General features: G+C 29.9%; 1 protein-coding gene across 1 annotated transcript; it reads left to right on the forward strand.

Annotated features, from left to right (window-relative positions):
- The first annotated feature begins 10,449 nt into the window (after window positions 1-10,449).
- On the forward strand, window positions 10,450-13,205 carry LOC124929540 (arginine decarboxylase-like). The gene has a single exon (XM_047469929.1). It carries the CDS (start codon window positions 10,899-10,901, stop codon window positions 12,966-12,968), a length of 2,070 nt encoding a protein of 689 aa, XP_047325885.1. The 5' UTR covers window positions 10,450-10,898; the 3' UTR covers window positions 12,969-13,205.
- The last annotated feature ends 8,992 nt before the right edge of the window (window positions 13,206-22,197 follow it).

The following is a 22,197-nucleotide window of genomic DNA, read 5'->3' on the forward strand; positions in this document are numbered from 1 at the left end:
CTTTTCAAATTTTCTATTTTAAATGAGACATTTTAAATTATCTCTCTCAATTTTTTTTTTAAATTTTAAATAATCTCTGTGTGTGAAAACAAACCTGAAAAATATATTTTATGATACAAATAATATTATAACAGGAACACAAACACCAATACATTAAAAATTGATTAAGCAAGAATTAATTATGTATAATAAATATTCCACAAAATCATTTGAGTTTCTTTAAAATATTTTATTTTTTTAATCAAAAATATTTACTTTTTATTTTTACATTAAATAAAAAAAGACAATTAAATAGATATTTTTAAATGATAAAATAGTTCTTTTTATAATTGTTTTTATTTTAATTGTTTCATATTGGAGACTTATGTGATGTTGTTGAATTGGTCTATGGAGTACACATATTTTGAAATTAAATATAATTAAAGATTTCTTATATATTAAATCATCTGTAGATTATAATATTAGGTTATACTTTTTGTTTGCTTGATTTAAAGTTGATTATATAATGAGAATATTATTAATATTAATATATTATAACATTGAAAATATTATTAATAGTAATATTTTAAAATGCTATAAAAATAAGTAAATGTATCTTACTATTAAGTTGATAATTTAAAAATTAAATATTTTGATTGAATAGATGATAATTGACTAGGTTAACTATTGTTGATATTTAGTTTGTAAGACCTTATTTTCTTTATTTGTTAAAAATAAAATATACTTAATTTTTTTGAATAAAAAATGATTACATTTTATTTTGTAACTTAGATTAAATTATTAATAAAAATCATTTTATTTATTTATTTATTACTTAAAAAATATTATTCTAATTCAATATTTTTTTATATCAAACAAAAAAAATACTTTTATTTTTTACTTTTTGACAATTTTTAAGAGGGACCGTAATTGTGATGTAATAATAATAAAAATACTAATTTCTAAATATTGCATGCCTCTAGGAAGAGAATTGAAACAATATTTTTGTCACAATTGAGAATAAGTTAGTTATTTGACAAAAACAAAATTTATTTATAAAGGGGGCTAATCTTCATTAAGAACGTCTTCACTTTTGTATAATTGATATGTTCTCATTATTTAAAATCTTGATAAAACGTTTAGCTAATAGAGTTTTATGCGTATTTTTTATATGGGGTACGTATAAGTTTAATATCACACTATTAGTCTTGTGGAGTAGGATTGAAAAGAACATCAATAATGGGGTTGAGAGACATCTCAAATTTAATAACGTTTTCCTTCTTAATTGGTGTTCGTGTTGTTCTAAAGTGATTAAAACAAATATAATTGGTCTTTTGTTCACCACACACGCCCAAGGACATGTGGTTGTGGACTTTGGAAATACATAAGACACACTTAAAGTGACTTTAAGAGGAGTCGGTGTTTAAAGATGGTAATGAAAAGTCAATCTACATTTTAACATAATTCATGATTCGATGATAATACTCGGCGAAGACATTTTCAAGCATGTGCACGTGATGTTTGACACCATAAAAGTTAATTTTAAACTAAATATTAGATTTTGAAGAAGACTGGTTAACAGGGAGGGGAGTAAATGTTTCTCATTGTCTTGCTGAATCAAATTTGGGACATAGACTTGAACGATGACATTTATGACACAATTATTTTGAATAATAAAGATTCTTTGAGTGTCAAACTTTGTTATGACTTAAGGAATATTAAGTCTGAAATTGTTTTCTTTGGCATAGAGTGTGGAGTGTCAATATACCATTTAAGATATAGTTCTTTTATTAGTTTGATGCCATTTGTGTTTAAAGTGTGAGGACAAGGGTCAGAGAGTTATTTGAGATTTTCATTAGTGTTTCTTAAGGATTGTTTCAGTTATGTCAAAGACAATTGAGTCTTCTAAGAGGGTTTGGTGTTTCTTTAGTTTTTATTTTCATTTTTTTAGTTAACTTTTTTATCCAATATTTTCATTCCTAAAATATATAATAGTTGGATAAGAGCCATTAACAATTACAACAATAAAAATATTACAATTTTGAACATAAAATGATTTGTTATTTTTTATACTAAAGAAATTAAATAAGTGGATATTTTATAAATGTATTTTCAGATAATAAAATAATACATGAATCTTCTAGTCAAATATAATTTCATGATTTTTTTTTTTATTAGACAGTCTAAGGAAGCTTCATATTTCATTTTCACATAGGGGTGTTTATGTAATTGTCGAATTTTCTTTTATGACTAGTATTTGTGATATCAACACGTGTTTGCACCCAATTTTATACTTTTCTTAAAAGCCAAATTAACCCAGATATATAGCATTAATTAATTTTTTCAAAAGAAATTTTAGGAATTATTTGTTAACCATATATATTTTATATTAAATATTTATAAAATATTATTATCTACGTAATTTATTAATTAAAATATTTTTATGTTATTTTTTATCATTCTACTTTAATAAGTTGTTTTGTAATTTTTTTTTTATCAAAATAGGGTAAAAACAATTTTATTTATTAATTTTAACTTTTAATTATTATATTTTTTCTTTTAATTTAATCTTTAATTTATTTGTTAAAATCTGTATGCATCGATTACAGAATTTATTTTATTTGTATTTGTCTTGCAATAAAATTGTCTAATTTATTATTTAAAATAATGTTAATTACAAATTTAAATCAGTTAAAATTTCATTTTATTTTTAGAATTTAAAATTTTATTTTAATTAATAGCATAAAATATTAATATCTTAAGTTAAATGTTAGTTTATTTTTAAATTGAATGTTGTTAATTATTAGCATTATCTTTTATATTTTAAGTTAAATGTTAGTAAATATTTATTTTTATATATTATTATAATAATAATAACATAATGATATAATTATTTATTTACTTAAGCTAATTAAAATACACTTCAACATATAAAATTAAAATTGTATATTACAATAATTTTTATATATAAATTTTTGACCAAGTCAGTATTTAATTTAAATTTTTGACCATTTAAAATAAGATTATTTTTCATCTTATTTATTTATACAGGGTCTATTACCTTCGTCTACAAATATAAACAAACCTAAACATGTGTCAGATTTTGTATAATTTGTTTTTAAGACACGGTCTAAGTTAAGTTATAATCCTATTGTGAATAGAATTTAAAAAGATAAATGTTGACTAGAGTAAAATATTGAAAATACATGTAATTCTAAGATTAATTTGTATATGAAGGCCTTTGTTCAGCTTTAGATTATTTAAATAATCCAAAAAAACAAAATTTTTATTATCTTAAAACTCAATCCCACTCAAATGTGATAGAAGCTTTATATAATTAATTATTTTAATTATTATTAAATTAAATATTTCGGTATGCTTTGAATAGAGAAGAGTGATAAACTTTTATTTTGGTTTGCCTTACATATTTTCGCACGAAACCAGGGACTGATATCAAATTTACCATTCGTCGGTCCTTTGTTGGAATTTCTAAATGGATTTTGTTATTAATTTTTGAAGGAAAAAAATGGAGCTAAAAGATTAAAAAACGTCAAGAAACAAATAGTAACGGGATGTTAGAGATAAACAAACACACTAACAAACAAACTCACAAATAAGAGCCTATGACTTAGATAAATAGACTCCTTAGTTTAGTTAGAAGAAGTTAGAGATAGGAGAGATATAAGAGAAGTCAAGAGAAATATGAATTTGACTTTGCCAAAAAATCCTCAGACTCTTTAAGAGAGCTTAGAGCTTCGAACTAGCTCGATGGAAAGCATCCTAAAGCATCTAGGAGCTTGTCTACCCCACTTGTAAGCATGAATTTTTACTAGATTGAAATTTGTTCGAAAGCTCTTGAGTTCATAATTGTCTAGTTTTTGTTAGGATTTGGATCCCAAAAATCTGACCGGCTTAAAACGATCTGTAAAAACGCAAAAAAACAAACACAAGAAGACACAAATTTATAATGGTTCACTCAAATAAGATACATATATTTCAGCCACCATCATATTTCACTATGAAGAAAAAAGAAATATATAATTTTTGCCTCACATTTTATCTTTCTAGAATTCTGTCTTAACTAATGTAAATCTTTAATAATAACATATTTATAGGGTAAACATTAAAATAATAAAACTTAAATAACTTTTGGTCAGACCCAAATCCAAACCCAAACCCAAATACAAATTTAATAAATTATAATTAACTATTGTAAAGTTTATTATAAGTGACAATCTCCCTTTGAAGACTAACTTCATCATATCTCGATCGGTAGTCATTCGATGTCTTAACGAAGAAGACCAAATGAAGTTGCACACAACTTCAGTTTCTTGTTTGTCATAGTTTTTGTTAGCATATCAGCTAGATTCTCACTCTCGAGAATCTTCTCAAGAGCTAACACTCCATCTTCTAAAGCTGATCGAATGAAATGATAACGAACATTTATATGCTTCGTCTTGCCATGATAAACAAAATTCTTTGTTAAATGAATGACATTCCGACTTTCGCATCGCAACATACTTTCCTCATAGTCTTGACCCAATTCTTGAAAAAATGGTTGCAAATCATCTCCTTAGCAACCTCTATCATAGCTAGGGATCACAATGTGTACCCGTATGTCCGATACCCGTGGGTACTTGATAGTCGAGTTTGAGTATTTTAAATCAGGTTCGGGGTCGGGGTCGGGCATGGGGAGGGGGAAAAGGTACCCAGTCGAGTATAGGATCGGGGATGGGGAGTGTGTGAAACCCAAACCCAATACCCGATTATATTAATATTAAAATTAATTCCTTTTTATTAAAGTTTAATGTGTGACTTTTTCAAATGTTTCATCATTATAAATACAATATTTAATTTGATTTTATTCACACTCCACTCTAAACATTGTCATCAATACACTACACTCCAACTTTAAATTTTTTATATTCCTCAAAAATTATTTCTCTATATAAATCTTCAACTCAAACTTTTATTTAATAACAAATTATTATTTATCCCTCATTATTCTTCATATTTAATCTCTATTTCTTTAATTTTCATTCTATTTATTCTCTACACTAATTTATCTTCAAGATTTAAAAAAAAAAATATATAGGTAGGCAAGTAATTTTTTATTTATATTTTAAATATTTCGATATTACTATTAATAAGTATATAGGTAGGCAAGTAATTTTTTATTTATATTTTAAATATTTCGATATTACTATTTTAAAATTATTTATAAAGGTTGTGTTTTTTTCTTCAATATTTATAATCTTATAAGTTGTTTAATCGGGTAATGAGGTACCCGATAAATCGGGGATGGGGATATGAGTAGTGATACCTTTTGGGTTCGGGTTCGGGGAAGGGTACTTCACTACCCGTCGGGTAGGGTACCCGTTGCCATCCCTAATCACAACAACATACTCTTCCTGATAACTAGAAAGAGAAACAATCTTCTACAGTTTTTAAAACCAACTGATTGTAGTACCTCTGTTAGGATCTAGGTCGCGGCTAGAGGACCGGGGTTGGGCCGGTTAACGCGTCTCACTCAAAGGGTGGTGATTAATCCGGTTAGAGATTAACACTGGGTTTTAATACTACACAAACTGTCACAAACCCTTGAACTAGGTTCAAGCGCGGAAGATGTTTGTTTCAGGTTGAAGCAGCACACTCACAGGATAGGCAGAACCGGTTTTGAATAGAACAGGTTTGGAAATTGATGGGTCGGTTTTTGTAACCTAGTGATTCGGTTTGGATAGAGTCAAGTAGGTTAGAGCGGTGTAGGTAAGTTAGTACAGGTCAGTTAGAAAGTAGAACCAGCAGAAAGTAAGTAACAAGACAGATTTTATGGATGTTCGGAGATAAAACTCCTACGTCACCCCTTCTTCTCGAAACCGCGAGAAGGATATTCACTAAGGAATACAAATACAATCCGATCGAAACTTATTTCCTGCTCGATAACACTCGTACAATTTACACCGAAATTATAAATACACACTTTAACTTTGCACTTAATCTCTTCTAGAGATAGAACACAATCTTATCACTTGTAAATTAAAATGCTCGCTATATCGCTTGTGTCTCTCCTGTATCTCACTTGTCCCGCATTTACTCCTCTTCAGCTGCTCCTTTTATAGGTGAAATATGCCAACGGTCATATTTCACTTCCTTGAATCTGATTGGCTGAGCAGAGGTTCAGTGATTCAGACCTGGTGGTCAATTATTCAGACCTGGCGGTCAATTTCACAGACTTGGCAGTCTGTTCTTCCGGTGTGTAAGACAAACCTGCTAGGTTTGTCTTTTACTTAATGTGGTAACTGTTGGTTAGACAGTTGTCTGTACTTGAAAGATTTCCTTTCTGATTTATCCCGAAGTGGAAAGATCTTGTAGGACTGTCTTCTGTAGCCTGCAGACTTTCCTCAGACTTGTATGAATATGGAAGTGTTTAGTCTGTTCCTTTGGTATCATTCTCAACAGATACTCGAAGTATCTTCTTGTGCTTGGTCGGTCATTTGACTTAACCGGATGGCTTCCGGTGTAATTGACTTAACCGGACAGCTTCCGGTGTGATTAGTTTAACCGGACAGCTTCCAGTTATTCCTTTGCCTTCTAGTTGATCGGCTGTCTGATGTTTCCGGTTCTTAGCTCTGGCCGATCCTTTCTTTGTGCGGTCATGTTTCGAATTTTCCTGGTCGGTTTAATAGCTTGACCGGTTAATCTTCTTAACCGGTTCATTTGTTTGTACGGTCCGGTTCCTTGTTCCTGCATGAAAGGTTTATATGTTAAGTTCTGTGAGCCGGTCTAATTTTATCTAACAACCTCTTATAGTATAGATGTGTCCTATTGTGCTCTTTCTACTATAAACATCACCACTATTGTCAACATCAACATATCATTTGAAACTCATATTAGACTTTCGAAAACACAAAGCGAGACCCATACTTCCTCTTAAGTATCGTAATATCCACTTTACTAATTCTCAATGTTGTCTACCCGGGTTGCTCATGAATCTGCTAACAACTCCTATTATATGTGTTATGTCTAGTCGTGTGCAAACCATCTCATACATAATACAACCAATGGTAGAAACATACAAAATTGTGTCCATGTAATTTTTTTCATCATCTATTGAAGGAGATTGATCTTTAGATAGTTTGAAGTGACTAGCTAAGGGGGTAGTAACTAGTTTTACATCGTACAAATTGAATATACTAAGAACTTTATTCACATATTCTTCTTGTGAAAATTTGAGAACTTCTTTATCCTAAGGATTTGTTTTTCAGCACTCAATTCCTTCATTACAAAATTTTTAGACAACTCTTTTCTTTAGCTTGTTCATCTCATACAAGTTTGCTCCAACAATCAATATGTCATCAATGTAGAAGAGCGGAATAATGTACGATTTATCAAATCTCTTGATATAGCAACAATGATCAGCTTCACACCTCAAAAAATTGTTACTTTTTATGAAGCTATTGAACTTCTTATACCATTGCCTTGAAGCATATTTCAAATCATATAGACTCTTCTGAAGCTTACACACAAACTTATATTTTCCTTTGATTTTAAATCTTTGTGGTTGTCACATGTAAATCTTTTTATCTAAATTACCATGAAGAAAAATAGTTTTGACATCCATTTGTTAAGATGAATGTCTTTTTTCACAACCAAATTCAAAATAGTTCTAAGTGTCATCAATTTGACCACTAGAGAAAAAATTTCATTGTAGTCAATACCTTCCTTCTATTGAAATCCTTTAACAACCAACCTTGTCTTGTAACTCATGGTTTTGTCATGTCCTTTTTTTAATATTGGAGATCAATTTGTTGTGAAGTGCTTTCTTTCCCTTTGGTAGCTTAATGAACTCCTAAGTCTGATTCGACGTTAAAGAGTCTATCTCATCTTTCATTGTAGACTCCCACTTAATTGATTCATCAGATGTATTGCTTCCTCGTAGCATTCATGTTCGTCTTTATTTATCAACAAGATATAGTTTAGAGGTGGAGACCACCTCTCGACTAGTTTGATCATCTTCTTCGTTGCTCTAGAGAATTTTCGACATGCTCTATAGGTCTTTCGACATGCTTTATAGGTCGAATTAGACGCTCTAACTAGTGCGAATATGTTTTAAATCTATTAAGAAACTCGTTTATGGTCTTAAAAATCAATATAATCCAGTTTAACAAGTAATTTGAATTTGAAAAAATATTTGAATTTGGCAAAATAAATGGTTTAAATATTTCAAGATTGTTTAAAGTGAACTAAAATTGTGCCAATATAAAAAAGGCAAAAACATTTCAAAATATAATTTTTTATTAAACATAAAATTATTATATATTTTTTAAAGATATTTTAAGATTGTTTAAAGTGAACTAAAATTATGCCAATATAAAAGGCAAAAATGACATACCAAACAAAATCCTTTTAAGAGAAAAGTGAGAAATTTCCTTCCACTTTCCTTTTCAAAAAAATAGTCATTCAATACGTAATTAAGGTAACGTTTGTTTCACATTAAAAATTTTATTTTATACTTTTGACATATTTATTAAAAACAAATAAGAAAACAAATAAATTGAAGCTAACGTTAAAATGGTCCCACACGGTCCATCCACGCGGCAACTCGAAACTGATTTGCCATCCCGTGAAGGGAATCATCCAGACTAGGACCCATATCTTTTCTAGGCCTCGTTTTGTTTCTTGTAATTTAGTAAGAATTTTTTTTTTTTAATCTTTTATATGTAAAATGTAATAAAATTGAAATAAGATAATTAAAATGTTTTGTTTTTTTAATTCATTAATATATACTCAAAACAATTAACTTACAAAATACAAATAATTAACTATTATTTACAATTGTTTTTAATCAAAAAACTTGAAATTATTATTTTTTATAATTAATTAAAGTAAAATATAAAATAAATTTATTAACTATATTTACAATTTATTATTTTTAAACAGAAAGATGTATTTATGTTTAAAATATATTATTTATTATATTTGTTTTATTATAATTTTCAAAATCTTTATTTTATTTTATTAGAGAAATAAAAGTAATTATTATATATTTTTATTATGTTTATAATTTTTTTATTTTAGTTATTTAAAAAAAGAAATACAAAATTTTAATTAAATATTAATTTCCCAAAATAAATATTTTAAATTATTTGAGTTTGTTTTAGGATAATATTTTGAGATCAAATTATTAAAGTATATAAAATAAATAAATTATAATTTAATATTTTAATTAATAAATAAAATAATTTGTATGTGATATAAGTTGATTATGTGGTGATATAGTTGATTGGCACAAGTATTCCATAAAAATGAGAAAAATAAATTAAATTATACATTTTATTTGCGAGAGGCTCGTTTACAATGAATCAGCAGGTATTATTTTAATAAAATTTTAATTTATTCAACAATTAAGGTTAATAAATATATATAAATTAAGCTAACTCAGTCAAACTAGCTTTTGTTATATTTTTGACTAGCAGTCTTAACAATATTTTTTTTTATCTTTTATATGTAAGAAGTAATAAAAATTAAATAAGATAATTAAAAATGTTTTGTTTTTTTAAATTCATTAATATATAATCAAAACAATTAACTTACAAAATATAAATTATTAACTAGTTTTTACAAAAGTTTTTATTTTAATAAAAAAAATTGAGATTATTAATTTTTATAATTAATTAAATTAAAATATAAAACAAAATTATAAATATACTTACAATTTATCACTTCTAAACAGAAAGATGTATTTATGTTTAAAATATATTATTTATTATATTTGTTTTATTATAATTTTTAAAATCCTTATTTTATGAGAGAAATAAAAGTAATTATTATATATATTTATTATGTATATTTTTATTTTAGTTATTTAAAAAAAATATATAAATTTTTAATTAAATATAAATTTCCTATTCTAAATTATTTGAGTTTGTTTTAGTATTATTTATAAAAATATTTTGAGATTAAATTATTAATGTATATAAAATAAATAAATTATAATTTAATATTTTAATTAATAAATAAAATAATTTATTATTATTACACGTGGTGATATAGTTGATTGGCACAAGCACTGTATTCCATTAAGATGAGAAAAAAAAAATTAAATTATACATTTTATTTGGTATTATTTTAATAAAATTTTAATTTATTCAAAAATTAAAAACAATTAAAGTTAATAAATATATATTAATTAAGATAACTCAGTCAAAGTTATATTTTTGACTAGCAGTCTTATTTATCACATTTAAAAAATTAAAAAATAGGATAAGCAATTTTGACTTTTCTTGACCACAATTTTCAAAACCTTATCAAACCATCTCAAAAGAAGGGAAGAAATAACGATGTTTCCTTTTCCGTTAAGTGTAACGGTTGTTAACGGCCCATAAATTAAAATGAATTTGAAGATGGGCCCAGCCCAAATTACCCCTACCACTCACAATATTTCCTATATAAAGGCGGTTCTTCATGAACGAAAATCTCGCTCATTCTCACCTTCTTCTTCCCCGCAATTCTCTGAAACTAGAAATATAAACCCTAGCTGTTTCTGCTTCTTTTTAGCCGATTTTCGTTTTTATAATAATTTCTTTGTATTCTGTGATCTTTGTATGCTGAGGTTCTCATTCGGTAGTTGAATTCCGGTTTGTTATCTCTTTACCATTTCACATTTTTCTAGATTCATCCTATATATTATCTTCTTCTGATCGATCTGGTGATATACACCGTTCGTGTGTGTGATTTAGGGTTCAAATCTCTATATTTCCGACGTATCTTCAGCTTCTTTTGAGGGGGTAGCCGGGGCCATCGGCCTCGGCGGCTTTTAAAGCCCCCACCCATACACCAGAAATTGGTAAACATTACTAATCTCATTATTCTTTTATTCTTTTAAACCGATTCGGATAACAGATCGGGGAAGAGAAGATATGCCGGCGGCTTGTTATGTTGATTCTCCTTCACTTGCCGCATGGGAAACCGCTCTTCCCACGCCGGATGATGACTTTTCATTCTCCGGTGTTCCTCAACCGGATGATTCCGTCTCCATCTGGTCACCAACTCACTCCTCTTCTCTCTACAAAGTTGATGGATGGGGCGCTCCTTATTTCTCCATCAATAGTTCCGGCAACATCTCCGTCAGGCCGTACGGAACCGATACCTTGGCTCATCAAGAGATTGACCTAATGAAGGTCGTTAAGAAGGCTTCCGATCCGAAATCATCTGGCGGTCTAGGTTTGCAGCTTCCATTGATTGTTCGTTTTCCTGATGTGCTGAAAAACCGCCTTGAATCGCTGCAATCCGCGTTTAATTTCGCGATTGAGTCGCAATGTTATGAGTCTCATTATCAGGGAGTTTATCCTGTGAAATGTAACCAGGATCGATTCGTTGTTGAGGATATTGTTAAGTTTGGTTCGTCTTTTCGTTTTGGATTGGAAGCTGGATCGAAACCGGAGCTTCTCCTTGCTATGAGCTCTCTCTGTTATGGAAGCTCTGAAGCTTTACTTGTCTGCAATGGATTCAAGGACGCGGAATACATCTCCCTTGCTCTTATCGCGAGAAAGCTTGCGATTAACACAGTTATCGTTCTCGAACAGGAAGAAGAGATCGATCTAGTCATCGAGATGGGACGAAAGTTGAACGTCCGTCCTGTCATCGGCCTCCGCGCGAAGCTCAGAACAAAGCACTCCGGTCATTTCGGTTCGACTTCCGGCGAGAAAGGTAAATTCGGTCTCACAACTACTCAAATTCTACGCGTTGTGAATAAACTGCAGAAAGTAGGAATGCTGGATTGTTTGCAACTCCTCCATTTCCACATCGGATCTCAGATCCCTACCACCGCTCTACTAACCGACGGCGTTAACGAAGCCGCTCAGATCTACTGCGAACTCGTTCGCCTCGGCGCCGGAATGAAAGTAATCGATATCGGCGGTGGACTTGGAATCGACTACGACGGTTCAAAATCAGCTAACTCTGATGTCTCCGTTGGCTATGGACTCGACGAATACGCATCCGCGGTCGTTCATGCAGTGAAAACAGTATGCGATCGTAAATCCGTCAAGAATCCAATCATCTGTAGTGAAAGCGGTAGGGCAATCGTATCTCATCATTCAATTCTGATATTCGAAGCAGTTTCCAGCAGTCAACCGAGTAGTTCATCGATAAATCCCGCCAGCCTTCAGTTCTTCATTGACGGTCTAGGAGAAGAAGCTCTAGCAGATTACCGTAATTTATCCGCAGCCGCAGTTAGAGGTGAATACGAAACTTGCTTACTCTATTCAGACCAGCTGAAACAGAGATGTGTTGATCAATTCAAAGACGGAACTCTAAACATGGAAGAACTCGCAGCTGTGGATGGTTTATGCGATATGGTGTCGAAACTGATCGGAGTTTCTGATCCGATCAAAACATACCACGTAAATCTATCGGTTTTCACTTCAATTCCTGATTTCTGGGGAATTGAACAGCTCTTCCCTATAATCCCAATCCATCGACATGAAGAACAGCCTACAGTTAGAGGTTTCTTATCGGATCTGACTTGCGATAGCGATGGGAAAATAGACAAATTCATTGGCGGGCAAACAAGTCTTCCACTTCACGAGATAAAGGGAAACGGGTCGTACTATTTGGGAATGTTCTTAGGCGGGGCATACGAAGAAGCGTTGGGTGGGGTTCACAATTTATTCGGCGGGCCTAGTGTGTTAAGGGTATCGCAAAGCGATGGTCCACATAGCTTTGCGATTACTCGGGCAGTTCTTGGTCCATCTAGTAGCGATGTTCTTCGCGTTATGCAGTTTGAGCCCGAGATGATGTTTGAAACGCTTAAACATCGAGCCGAGGAGTTTGTTGTGGAAGATGTTGATGGACTTGGGATTGGACTTGTTAATGGGCTTGCTTGTTCATTTAACAATATGCCTTATCTTTCTAAGGCTGGGGATGAGATCTACGGTGGAGATGTGAATGGGGAGGAGGAAGAACATGGGGGTTTTATTTGTGCTTGAGGAGCGGTTACATTGTTTGAGGTCAATCTGTTTTCCGTTTCTGTATTAACTGATACCGTTACTATTTGTCGTTGTTTTTTTAAGAAGAATTTCTCATGCTGTTGTTATCTTTAGAGTAGAATTCGGCATGTGAAATTTTGGCCTTGGTTGTTTCTTTTCTCACCATGGCATGTTTTCTATTTTAATGGCAAGACTTTAATAATCTGATGAATGATGATGAAACCCTTGGTTTCTTTAGTTTTTTTTATTTGTTTATTTAGTGTAGAGAATTATTTGAAATATATTTTAATAACATACATACATGAGCTCATAAATATTAATAAATTTGGAAATAGATATTGGTAATTTACTAATTTAGATGAGTTATTATTTGTCATATTGGAAATAAAATATATTTGAGGAAAATGCCTATTTTGCTTACAAACTTGACAAATAACTGACAAATTTATTCAACATATCCACATCAATACCATGTCATATGCAAGTGTTTTATATAAAAATATTTCATTTCAAACACACATTTATTATCCAATAAATAAAACTAAATATAAATATAAATAGCCTTTTAACCCTTCTCTATTTCCAATCTTCACCCACATCCAACCTTGGCCATAAATTTACCCTACCTATCCAATCTTAGTCGTCCCTCTTTTTCATATACGGTTGCGACTTCAGTTAGTGTCTCTCCTCAACGACCATAACCCTTGTGAAAAAATGTTAGTCTATTTATAATGTTTTATTTTTGGAATGTTTAATAAAGAACTGTGTTTGTAGTGTTATCTTGATTTGAACCATAAGGAATCGAAAATCTTGTATCGTGTTCGTCATCAAATATAGACAAGTGTAGATAGTTGAGACCTAATCGTCAAACTAGAAAAAAGTAAAATAAAATTGAAACATAGAGCCCACAAAAGATTTTTTTTTATGATTTTCAATTTCACTTTGGTATTATGTAGCTAGAATTGTGTTGATTGGAGCATGATTTTAATAGTCAATGACCAATTAATGCTAGATCTATTTCATACATCAACGTCTCTAGTCTTGCTAACGGATTGATTATGATTGATAACATTGTTTATGGATAACTGCTCTAGAAGTTGGTACTCCATTCTTTTCTACTATAGTAGTAGCCAAATTAGAAGATACATGTGACTTTACATCATGTGAAGCACTTCCTTGCTCGAACTTAACATGAGTCAAAAGTGATCAATTTCTGGACCTGTAAGTGGAAGTCGCTGAAAATCATCCATTTTGACATGGCTAACAACAAAAAAATATGTGCAACATCGCCACAATTCTTGCAATTTTGAACATTCTCGAAACATATTTCTCTCTTTAGCAAACTTTTCTCGTTAATCTTTGAGATTTTTGCTAATAGTACCAAGATCATTTATGTATTTGTGCATTCTAAGTTGATGCACTAAAAATTCTTTCTTGTTCAAACCAATCTACTGCTTGTCCTTTTACAATCATAGACCTCTCAAGCTTGAGTTCCTCCATTTCACTTTGGACAATACATTTTAAATGACTAACATTTTTAAGCTCATTCTACCTTATTTTCTCAAATGTTATTTTTTTGTCCGGTAAGATTTTGACATTTTCATCTTTCTTCTTTTGAACATCAGTCTCCAAATCTTTTTTCCTCATCTCAAATTTATGATGAAATTGAAGAAGGAGAACATGCTGAAGTAAGAATTAGAACTGATTGAAGTTGAAGAAGAACAAGTTCAAGTTGATGAAGAAAGTGATAGTGAAGCATATTTAACATATATTCAACCATCATCCAATTTAGTCTCGAGAACAATCCTTGCAAGGTCAATCTTCTCAAAACCAATTCTCGCAAAGTCAATCTTTCAAAGCAAATCCTCAAGACGAATTCTTTATTCTAATTCAAAATATTATGGTATTATTTGTTTATATAACATATTTTTTTTATAATATATGCCCACTTAGCGTAGCTTGAAACTTAACTACATTAAGCCTGAGCTTCAACAACTAATTTTTGGCCTGATACAAATTATTACATTTTGGTGATACATACTTTTGTGTTATGTTATGTTATTTTGTAAACATATTTGTTAAACAATTTTGTAAACATTGTACTAAAGTTCTTCTCTATCAGATTAATTTTGTATTACTTCAAATGGGTGTTTTTATCTTATTACCATTAATTTGTATTTTAAAGTAATATAAGTGAAGTTATATACTTCTGTTCGAAAATCTCTGTTTGATTTAGTAACAAAATGAAAATATTAATGCAACAAATCTTTCTAATCTCGATGCTATTACTTTTTTTCTTTCAAAATCACAACTGTTAGTGTCTTCTTTAAAATTTATATTCAATTCTTAACGAATCATCCATTCATGAGCTCAAATCAATCACTGGCTCACATATACAATACATAAAGTAAATATTAATATTCAATTCTTAACAACTAAAGTTAATCAATATCCAAAAGGATAATCAGTTAAGGGATATTTAATTCATTTCCTTGTAATTGTCACACAATCAATAAATTGCTCTCAGGGTCTAAAATATTATAAATATGAGTAACAATGTTTTTAGTGTCATTCACCTCCAATATGACACTCTCTTTGCCTACAACTCTCATCTTCATACCATTTCCCAATTTCACTTCATGCCTAAAGTTTATATCAAAAAGTGAAAAACAATATGCATTCCCACACATGTGGTTAGAACAACCAGAATAAACAATGTATCACTTCCTGGATTTCCAATTATGCTGAGGATGAACGAGGATGAACAACGTATTCTTCGTCCTCAGCATAATTCACTTTTCTCACCCAATTAGGGATTTAAAAGAAAAATGTTATAGTTTGTGACATGAATAACATTCTATCTGCGTTTTATCTATTTCTCTTTCTCTTTCATTATTTTTCCTCTTCCTTCAATTGGTGTGGATATTTTTGAGTCTGTTCTTCTTCTTTCTCACTTCTTTTAAACTTTTGCTCATGTACCATCAAAGATTTTGAAGTTCATCTATTGAAATATTCGTATCTCTACCCTCCTCTATTACAAAACTTTTAATATATTTTACAAAATACTCAATCACCAACTATTGTGCACCTTTATAGATCGGTCATAACTGGATTCAAAACATAAGATTCAACATAATTATAAACATTTGGAAACTCTATTTGAATACCTTAAGTTTAAGAATATTATATATTTTTTTTTTGGAAAAACGGTTAAAACCATTTCATTAAAATCCAAAAGTGGAGGGTCAAGAATCAAGATAGACAAACCCTAACTATGATTAAAAAATAACAATCAAACGACCATAAAAAATCTGATTAGTAGCAAGCAAACATATAAGAAACATAGATTACAAATAAAATTACAAATTGTATCAAATCCTAATTATCCCAATTAGGATTTTTATTTCCATACTAACCTGATGTTTAACAAGTTGTCTTCCTCTTCCCCTTGTACTTCCTCTTCTTCTTTCTCTTCCTCTTACAATGAAATGTGATGAACTGAAGATGTTGATGAATACTGCATATTCTCATTTTGATTTTTTTATATGAACTCGTTCTGATTTGATAGAAATAATTATTTTTCAGGATTTTAGCCTCTTCACCTTGTTGTTCTCAACTTAAATTTTGAGATCATTGTCTTTATTTCCTTCAGCTTTAGCTTTAGAATCCTCAACAACTTTAGATTCCTCTATATCAATCTTGGAATTCTCTTATTCCTCTTGATTAACTTGAGTATTTTCCTCTCTATTTTCATCAGCAACCACATCAACTTGATTTGATTGAGATTCTTCAACTATCTCTTCAATATGATTAGGTTGAGGTTACACCTCCTTCTTCGTACTACTTTCTTCTTGTACATAATATTATTTATTTTCTGTTTAATGATATTTAACCACATTTTGCTCTTTGATAATAAACATCTCTGTTTCATTTTCTCGCATTTTTACTTTCTGGCATTTATGAATTTTCTGATTTTCTTCTTTAATCAAATCACAATTTGGGCTTGCATGTTAGAAGGTATTGCAGAAAGTGCATCTGTATTGCCTCCACTCATAAGTGATTTCCATGACAATAAGTTTTCATTTTGTCTATTATTGTCATACTATTCGATAGTGTGCTTATAGGATGCACCTTAATGCTAATTTTAGTAAATGATATGTGCTCTCCTCCTTCAGTAATTGAGTCCATGTATAATGGTGTACCTAATAAACCTGCGAAATGACTAAGAGCTTTTACATTATACATGTGGGCAGGGATATTCCAAAGTTTGCACCATATCTAAGTTGTTTCTTTATATTTGCTTAATATGTTTAAATCTTCAGACCATCTTTCCAAGTTCATGTAGTTGGATCGAATATATGTATGCATATTTTTTCAGAATTTCATCTAGATTTGATCAGTTCTTAAATTTTAGAAAATAGAGATCATGTACATTTATTGAAATTTTTTACAATCATTTTTCCTCCCATTGCTTCATAAGTGTCTCTTTGGTGACTATGAAGGAAACTCTATTCTTTCCTATGTAGTTTCCCACCACTAAATTTTTCATTTCCTAACACAATTTTCTTCTATTATTGCACACTTTAAATTTAAAAGAAGAATTGAGTACCTCCACTTTTGTCTGTACATTATTCAAGTAGATTTTTTTCTTTGTATGCATGATCTTCAGTCTTTTTCTCAATGTTATTTTTCCAGACTTCATTGATTTTCCATGTATAATTACTTTTAATAGTACATGTCTTCGATTTATGAGGGTTCATTAACTCCCTCATTGTTGTAACAGACCATTTTTTTATCACTTCATATTCATCCTTCTTGAGTAAATAGTAGTCTTGGAGATAGTGAATATTAAGATGGATTGTTGAGTTTTGTATTTTCTCCTTACTATGTACAATCTCTCATTTCTTAGCATGAATCAGAAGTTTGGCGATTTGTTTTTTTAGTCCAAATAAATTGGCCATTTGATTACACCCTATCATCCAAACTCATTCTTTCTTCTCCTTGATCCCTGCATTATTTTCCAAAGGCTTTTGGGTAGCAATTGGATCTTTGCTAATTTTTTGGACTTTTTCGTTAATAATTTCTTCAACTATTTTTTCATTTCCTTTTCTACAGTTTTTTTGACTCCTTTAAGAACAAAGCCTGCACTTCTTTGGCCTTGTTGTTTTTCATTTTACCCACATTCCAATAAGTCTTCATAATAGATGATTAAAGTCAGAACAACAATCTTAAAACGACCTTATTCAAACCCTAAACGATTATTCCCTGATGTGCTGAATGTGTCAGACATACATGTCATGCCAATCGTGCCGACAATCTTTACTCCGACCACGTTTCCCGTAACCGACTATCAAATCACCTGAATCACACGACCGAGCAACTGTGTCTATCGTGTCGACCGTACTGACGATCTTGACTCCGACACGATTCTTGATTGAATATAAGAATGTGGACGTATTTGGGGAAGAATAATTGAAAAAATATTAATATATATTAGTCAGATTACTTTTATATAATTAGATAATTAGTAATACAAGTATTGACCATTGAAGGATTACTCATATGAATACAAATGAATATATTATTCAAAAGAAATAAATTCAACAATTTAGTTAAATAAAAATACAACACAATAATAGTTTTGATATATATATATAGATGATATTAATGGTAATGGTAATTTTGGTCCTTACTTTCCATCCAATCATTTTATAGATGATATTGCTAACGTTGTACATTATCCATCTCTACCCCAACCTACTATTGACCATTATCCTCTTGAACCCCAACATGGTAGATCAAACTTGAACAACATGGTTCACTTACCATGGTTAATGCAACCAAAATTGTTGAATCAATATGACCCATTGGAGTCTAGACCTAGTAATTAATAGAGGGAATAACTATAGTGGATCTTTTAGTGCTATTCCTTCTAGAAGGGGTTGAAATTGGTGAGATCCATGCTTTTCGTTCTCCTAAGAAGTTGTTCTCTTAAATTTGTATTTTATTTGTATGCAAGTATTATTCATGTTTTACAATTGCCGATTAACCGTTCCTTATTTATTTTATTTTGAATTGTTTTAATTACCATTGTAGTATTGGTCAAATTACTGATTCTTTCTATAATATCTAAATTAAAATATTTTTTATTATGTATTTAATTTTTAAATTTATATTCTTTCTTACATGCTCTAATATTAAACAATTTGTTTTTGTGCCATTTTGAAATAAAAAATTTATAATTATTTTTCAGGAACTACATGGATTCAATCTACAATAAACTAATTAGATTTGCCTATAATAGGTATTTTCCTCAATAAAATCTTAATGACTATGGGAGTTATTTTATATATATATATATATATATATATATATATATATATATATATATATATATATATATATTAAGAATAACAATTCTTCTGAAATTTTTGATCAAAATTATTTCGTTTGGAACAGTTTTTTATTTGGACAAGATACTATTTGTGTCTTCCACCCTGATTTTATTCAGATTCTGTACTGAATATTATGAACACAATTATGTATATAACATCACTTATATATTTTATTTTCAATATATATTTTTTAAAAGATAATAATAAATTATATGATGATAAACATAACTTCAAACTTAAAACTTAATGAAATTTTCCTTCATTTCATATGGTCATTTAGTTTGTCTTACTTTCAAAAAATTCATCAAATTCATAGTTAGTGGACAACAATAGGATAAACATAACTCCAAAACTAAAAAGTTATTTTGACTTAAACAACTCGAAATTACCGACCTCTTACTAAGGTTCATTAGAACCATCGACTCGTCAATAAATCTATAAAAAAAATATGAATTGTCTTTTCCTGTCTATCATAAATTTTTAGAGTAGTTAATCAAAATATGTCACGAGTTCGATTTCATCTAAAAGTATTTTGTGTTGAAGCACGAGTTCGATTTCATCTAGAAGTATTTTGTGTTGAAGCGAGGGTCATGGCTATGTCATTCTAGTTCTCCTTAATTAAAAAAAATAAAAGAGTAAAAGACTAATTAAGCTAATGTCACATTACTTAATATATAAAACTATTCATTTTTATACTTTTATTGAATTGAAAAAAATTAATAATAAAAACCATGAACTTAAAGAGAGAGAATACAAGGAGTACTGAAGTAAATGTCAAGGATGATACCAATGTTGAAACTCACACTAAATTCATTTTGAAAAAGAGAAAAAAATTTCAATTTGATGCTTGTCAACAAAATTATAGTTACGAGATAATATCATGAACTTGCAACACTATTGCTATCAACCATAATATATATTTTTTCTCCAAATAATGAAATTGTTTATATGACCGGTTTGTCTGGGCGACGATGTGAGTTATTTTTAAACACTAATTTACCTAATTAATTTTTTAATGATAGATAAATTGCTGAGTTTTTGAATGTTTATTCTAAGCCGATAAATAAATTATAAAGCTTATTTGAAAATTTCTCATGAGTAATTGAAGATATAAAATATTTAGTTTTAAATGTTTTAACATTATTTTCTGAATTATTAACCATAATCTGCAAATTGATGATTAAGTACTTATATTGTGACCATACCTATTGTCTCTTTATTTCTTTTAAGATAAGGTAAAATGATTTATTTTTTAATGTTATCAATTAATAAAAAAAAAATAGGTGAACTCAAAATACATGTAATTGAGGGTTGGGGTTGAATGTTCATGGATCGTATTAAAAAGATAAATTATTCTGAATTGTTTTATCTCTCATCTCCCATAACATACTTCTGATGTAGAGTTTATTGAAAAGTTATAGAAAGAAAGTTATGTCTCCGAGAGTGGCTTTCAAAATTGAAATTCGAAAAGATTTTGACTCGACAAGATGAGAATTTATTCATGAATTCCTTTATGTTGTTGGTTTCCCTAACATTTTTATCAAGTAGTTAATGCAGTGTGTTTCGACCCCTCACTTCATTGTTAGCGTGAATGACATACATAGTGGCTTCTTTAAGGGTGAAAGGGGAGTAAGGCAAGAAGATCCTCTCTCACCTTACATCTTCGTTCTTATTATGGATATCCTAAACTGCATCTTTAAAATGCTCTTAAGGAACCATAAATTCAAATTTCACCCCTACTACAAGGAACAAGCAATAACACACGTTTGTTTCGCTGATGATCTGTTCTTAGTAGCTCACGCAGATGTTGAATCTGTTAGTACAATTAAGGAAGCACTGACAATATTTTCTAGTATTATAGGTTTATTCATTAATGAAAATAATAGCCATGTTTTCTATGGAGGAGGAGTGAAAGAATATTTAAAGTTGAATATATTTAATATCATGGGGATAAGCTGACGAGAGACTTCAAATCTCTTGGGTAGGAAGGAATGCTTCCATGGGGAAAATAATAGCCATGTTAAAGGAACGCTTCCAATCAAATATCTTGGAGTCCCCTTATCTGCAAATCAATTTCAAAGCTCACATTTTCGTCCACTTATTGAAAAGGTCAGAAATTCTATCTTGGGTTGGACTACAAAAAACATGTCTTACGTAAGAAGAATAGAGCTTGTGAAAAGAGTTATTATGGAAATCATTGTCTGCTGGGCAGAACAAATAGTCATTCCCAAAAAAGTCATGGCTGAACTGGATAAACTGATGAGAGACTTCATCTGGGGTACTCAAGAAAGAGGAGGCAAAAAGGTAAAATGGGAAACTATATGTACCCCAAAGGAAGAAGGAAGACTTGACATTAAAAATTGTGTCATATAGAATCGAGCGCTCACAATCAGATATGTATGGACTCTTGAGATGAATGCAAATTCAATATGGGTAAAATGAGTTCATATGAGATTCATGAAAGGAGAAACTACCATATGGACACGCCAAATAAAAAATGAAATGACATGGTCCTTGAAAATCATAAGAATCAGAGGAGAGGCATATCAGATGATGAAGTTTAAAAGCGGTAATGGAAGTGTAATATTATTATGGCACAATCCATGGTTAGAGAATAATCCCATAATTTTTTGGGAGGAATTTCAATCTATTAGAGTTAGAATCAGAAAAAAAATGTCTCTTGTACTCAATTAGATATATTCAAAAAGGAAAATGTAGTTCTATTCTTAGGAGTATTCCAGAAGTAGTTAGAATTCTGAATCTGTTCAAGAATATACAATTCAACATAAACATTAATGATACAAAGAGATGAGATACTATTATAAATGGAAAGT

Source organism: Impatiens glandulifera, chromosome 3 (genome assembly GCF_907164915.1).
Source record: "Impatiens glandulifera chromosome 3, dImpGla2.1, whole genome shotgun sequence".
Classification (NCBI taxonomy): domain Eukaryota; kingdom Viridiplantae; phylum Streptophyta; class Magnoliopsida; order Ericales; family Balsaminaceae; genus Impatiens; species Impatiens glandulifera.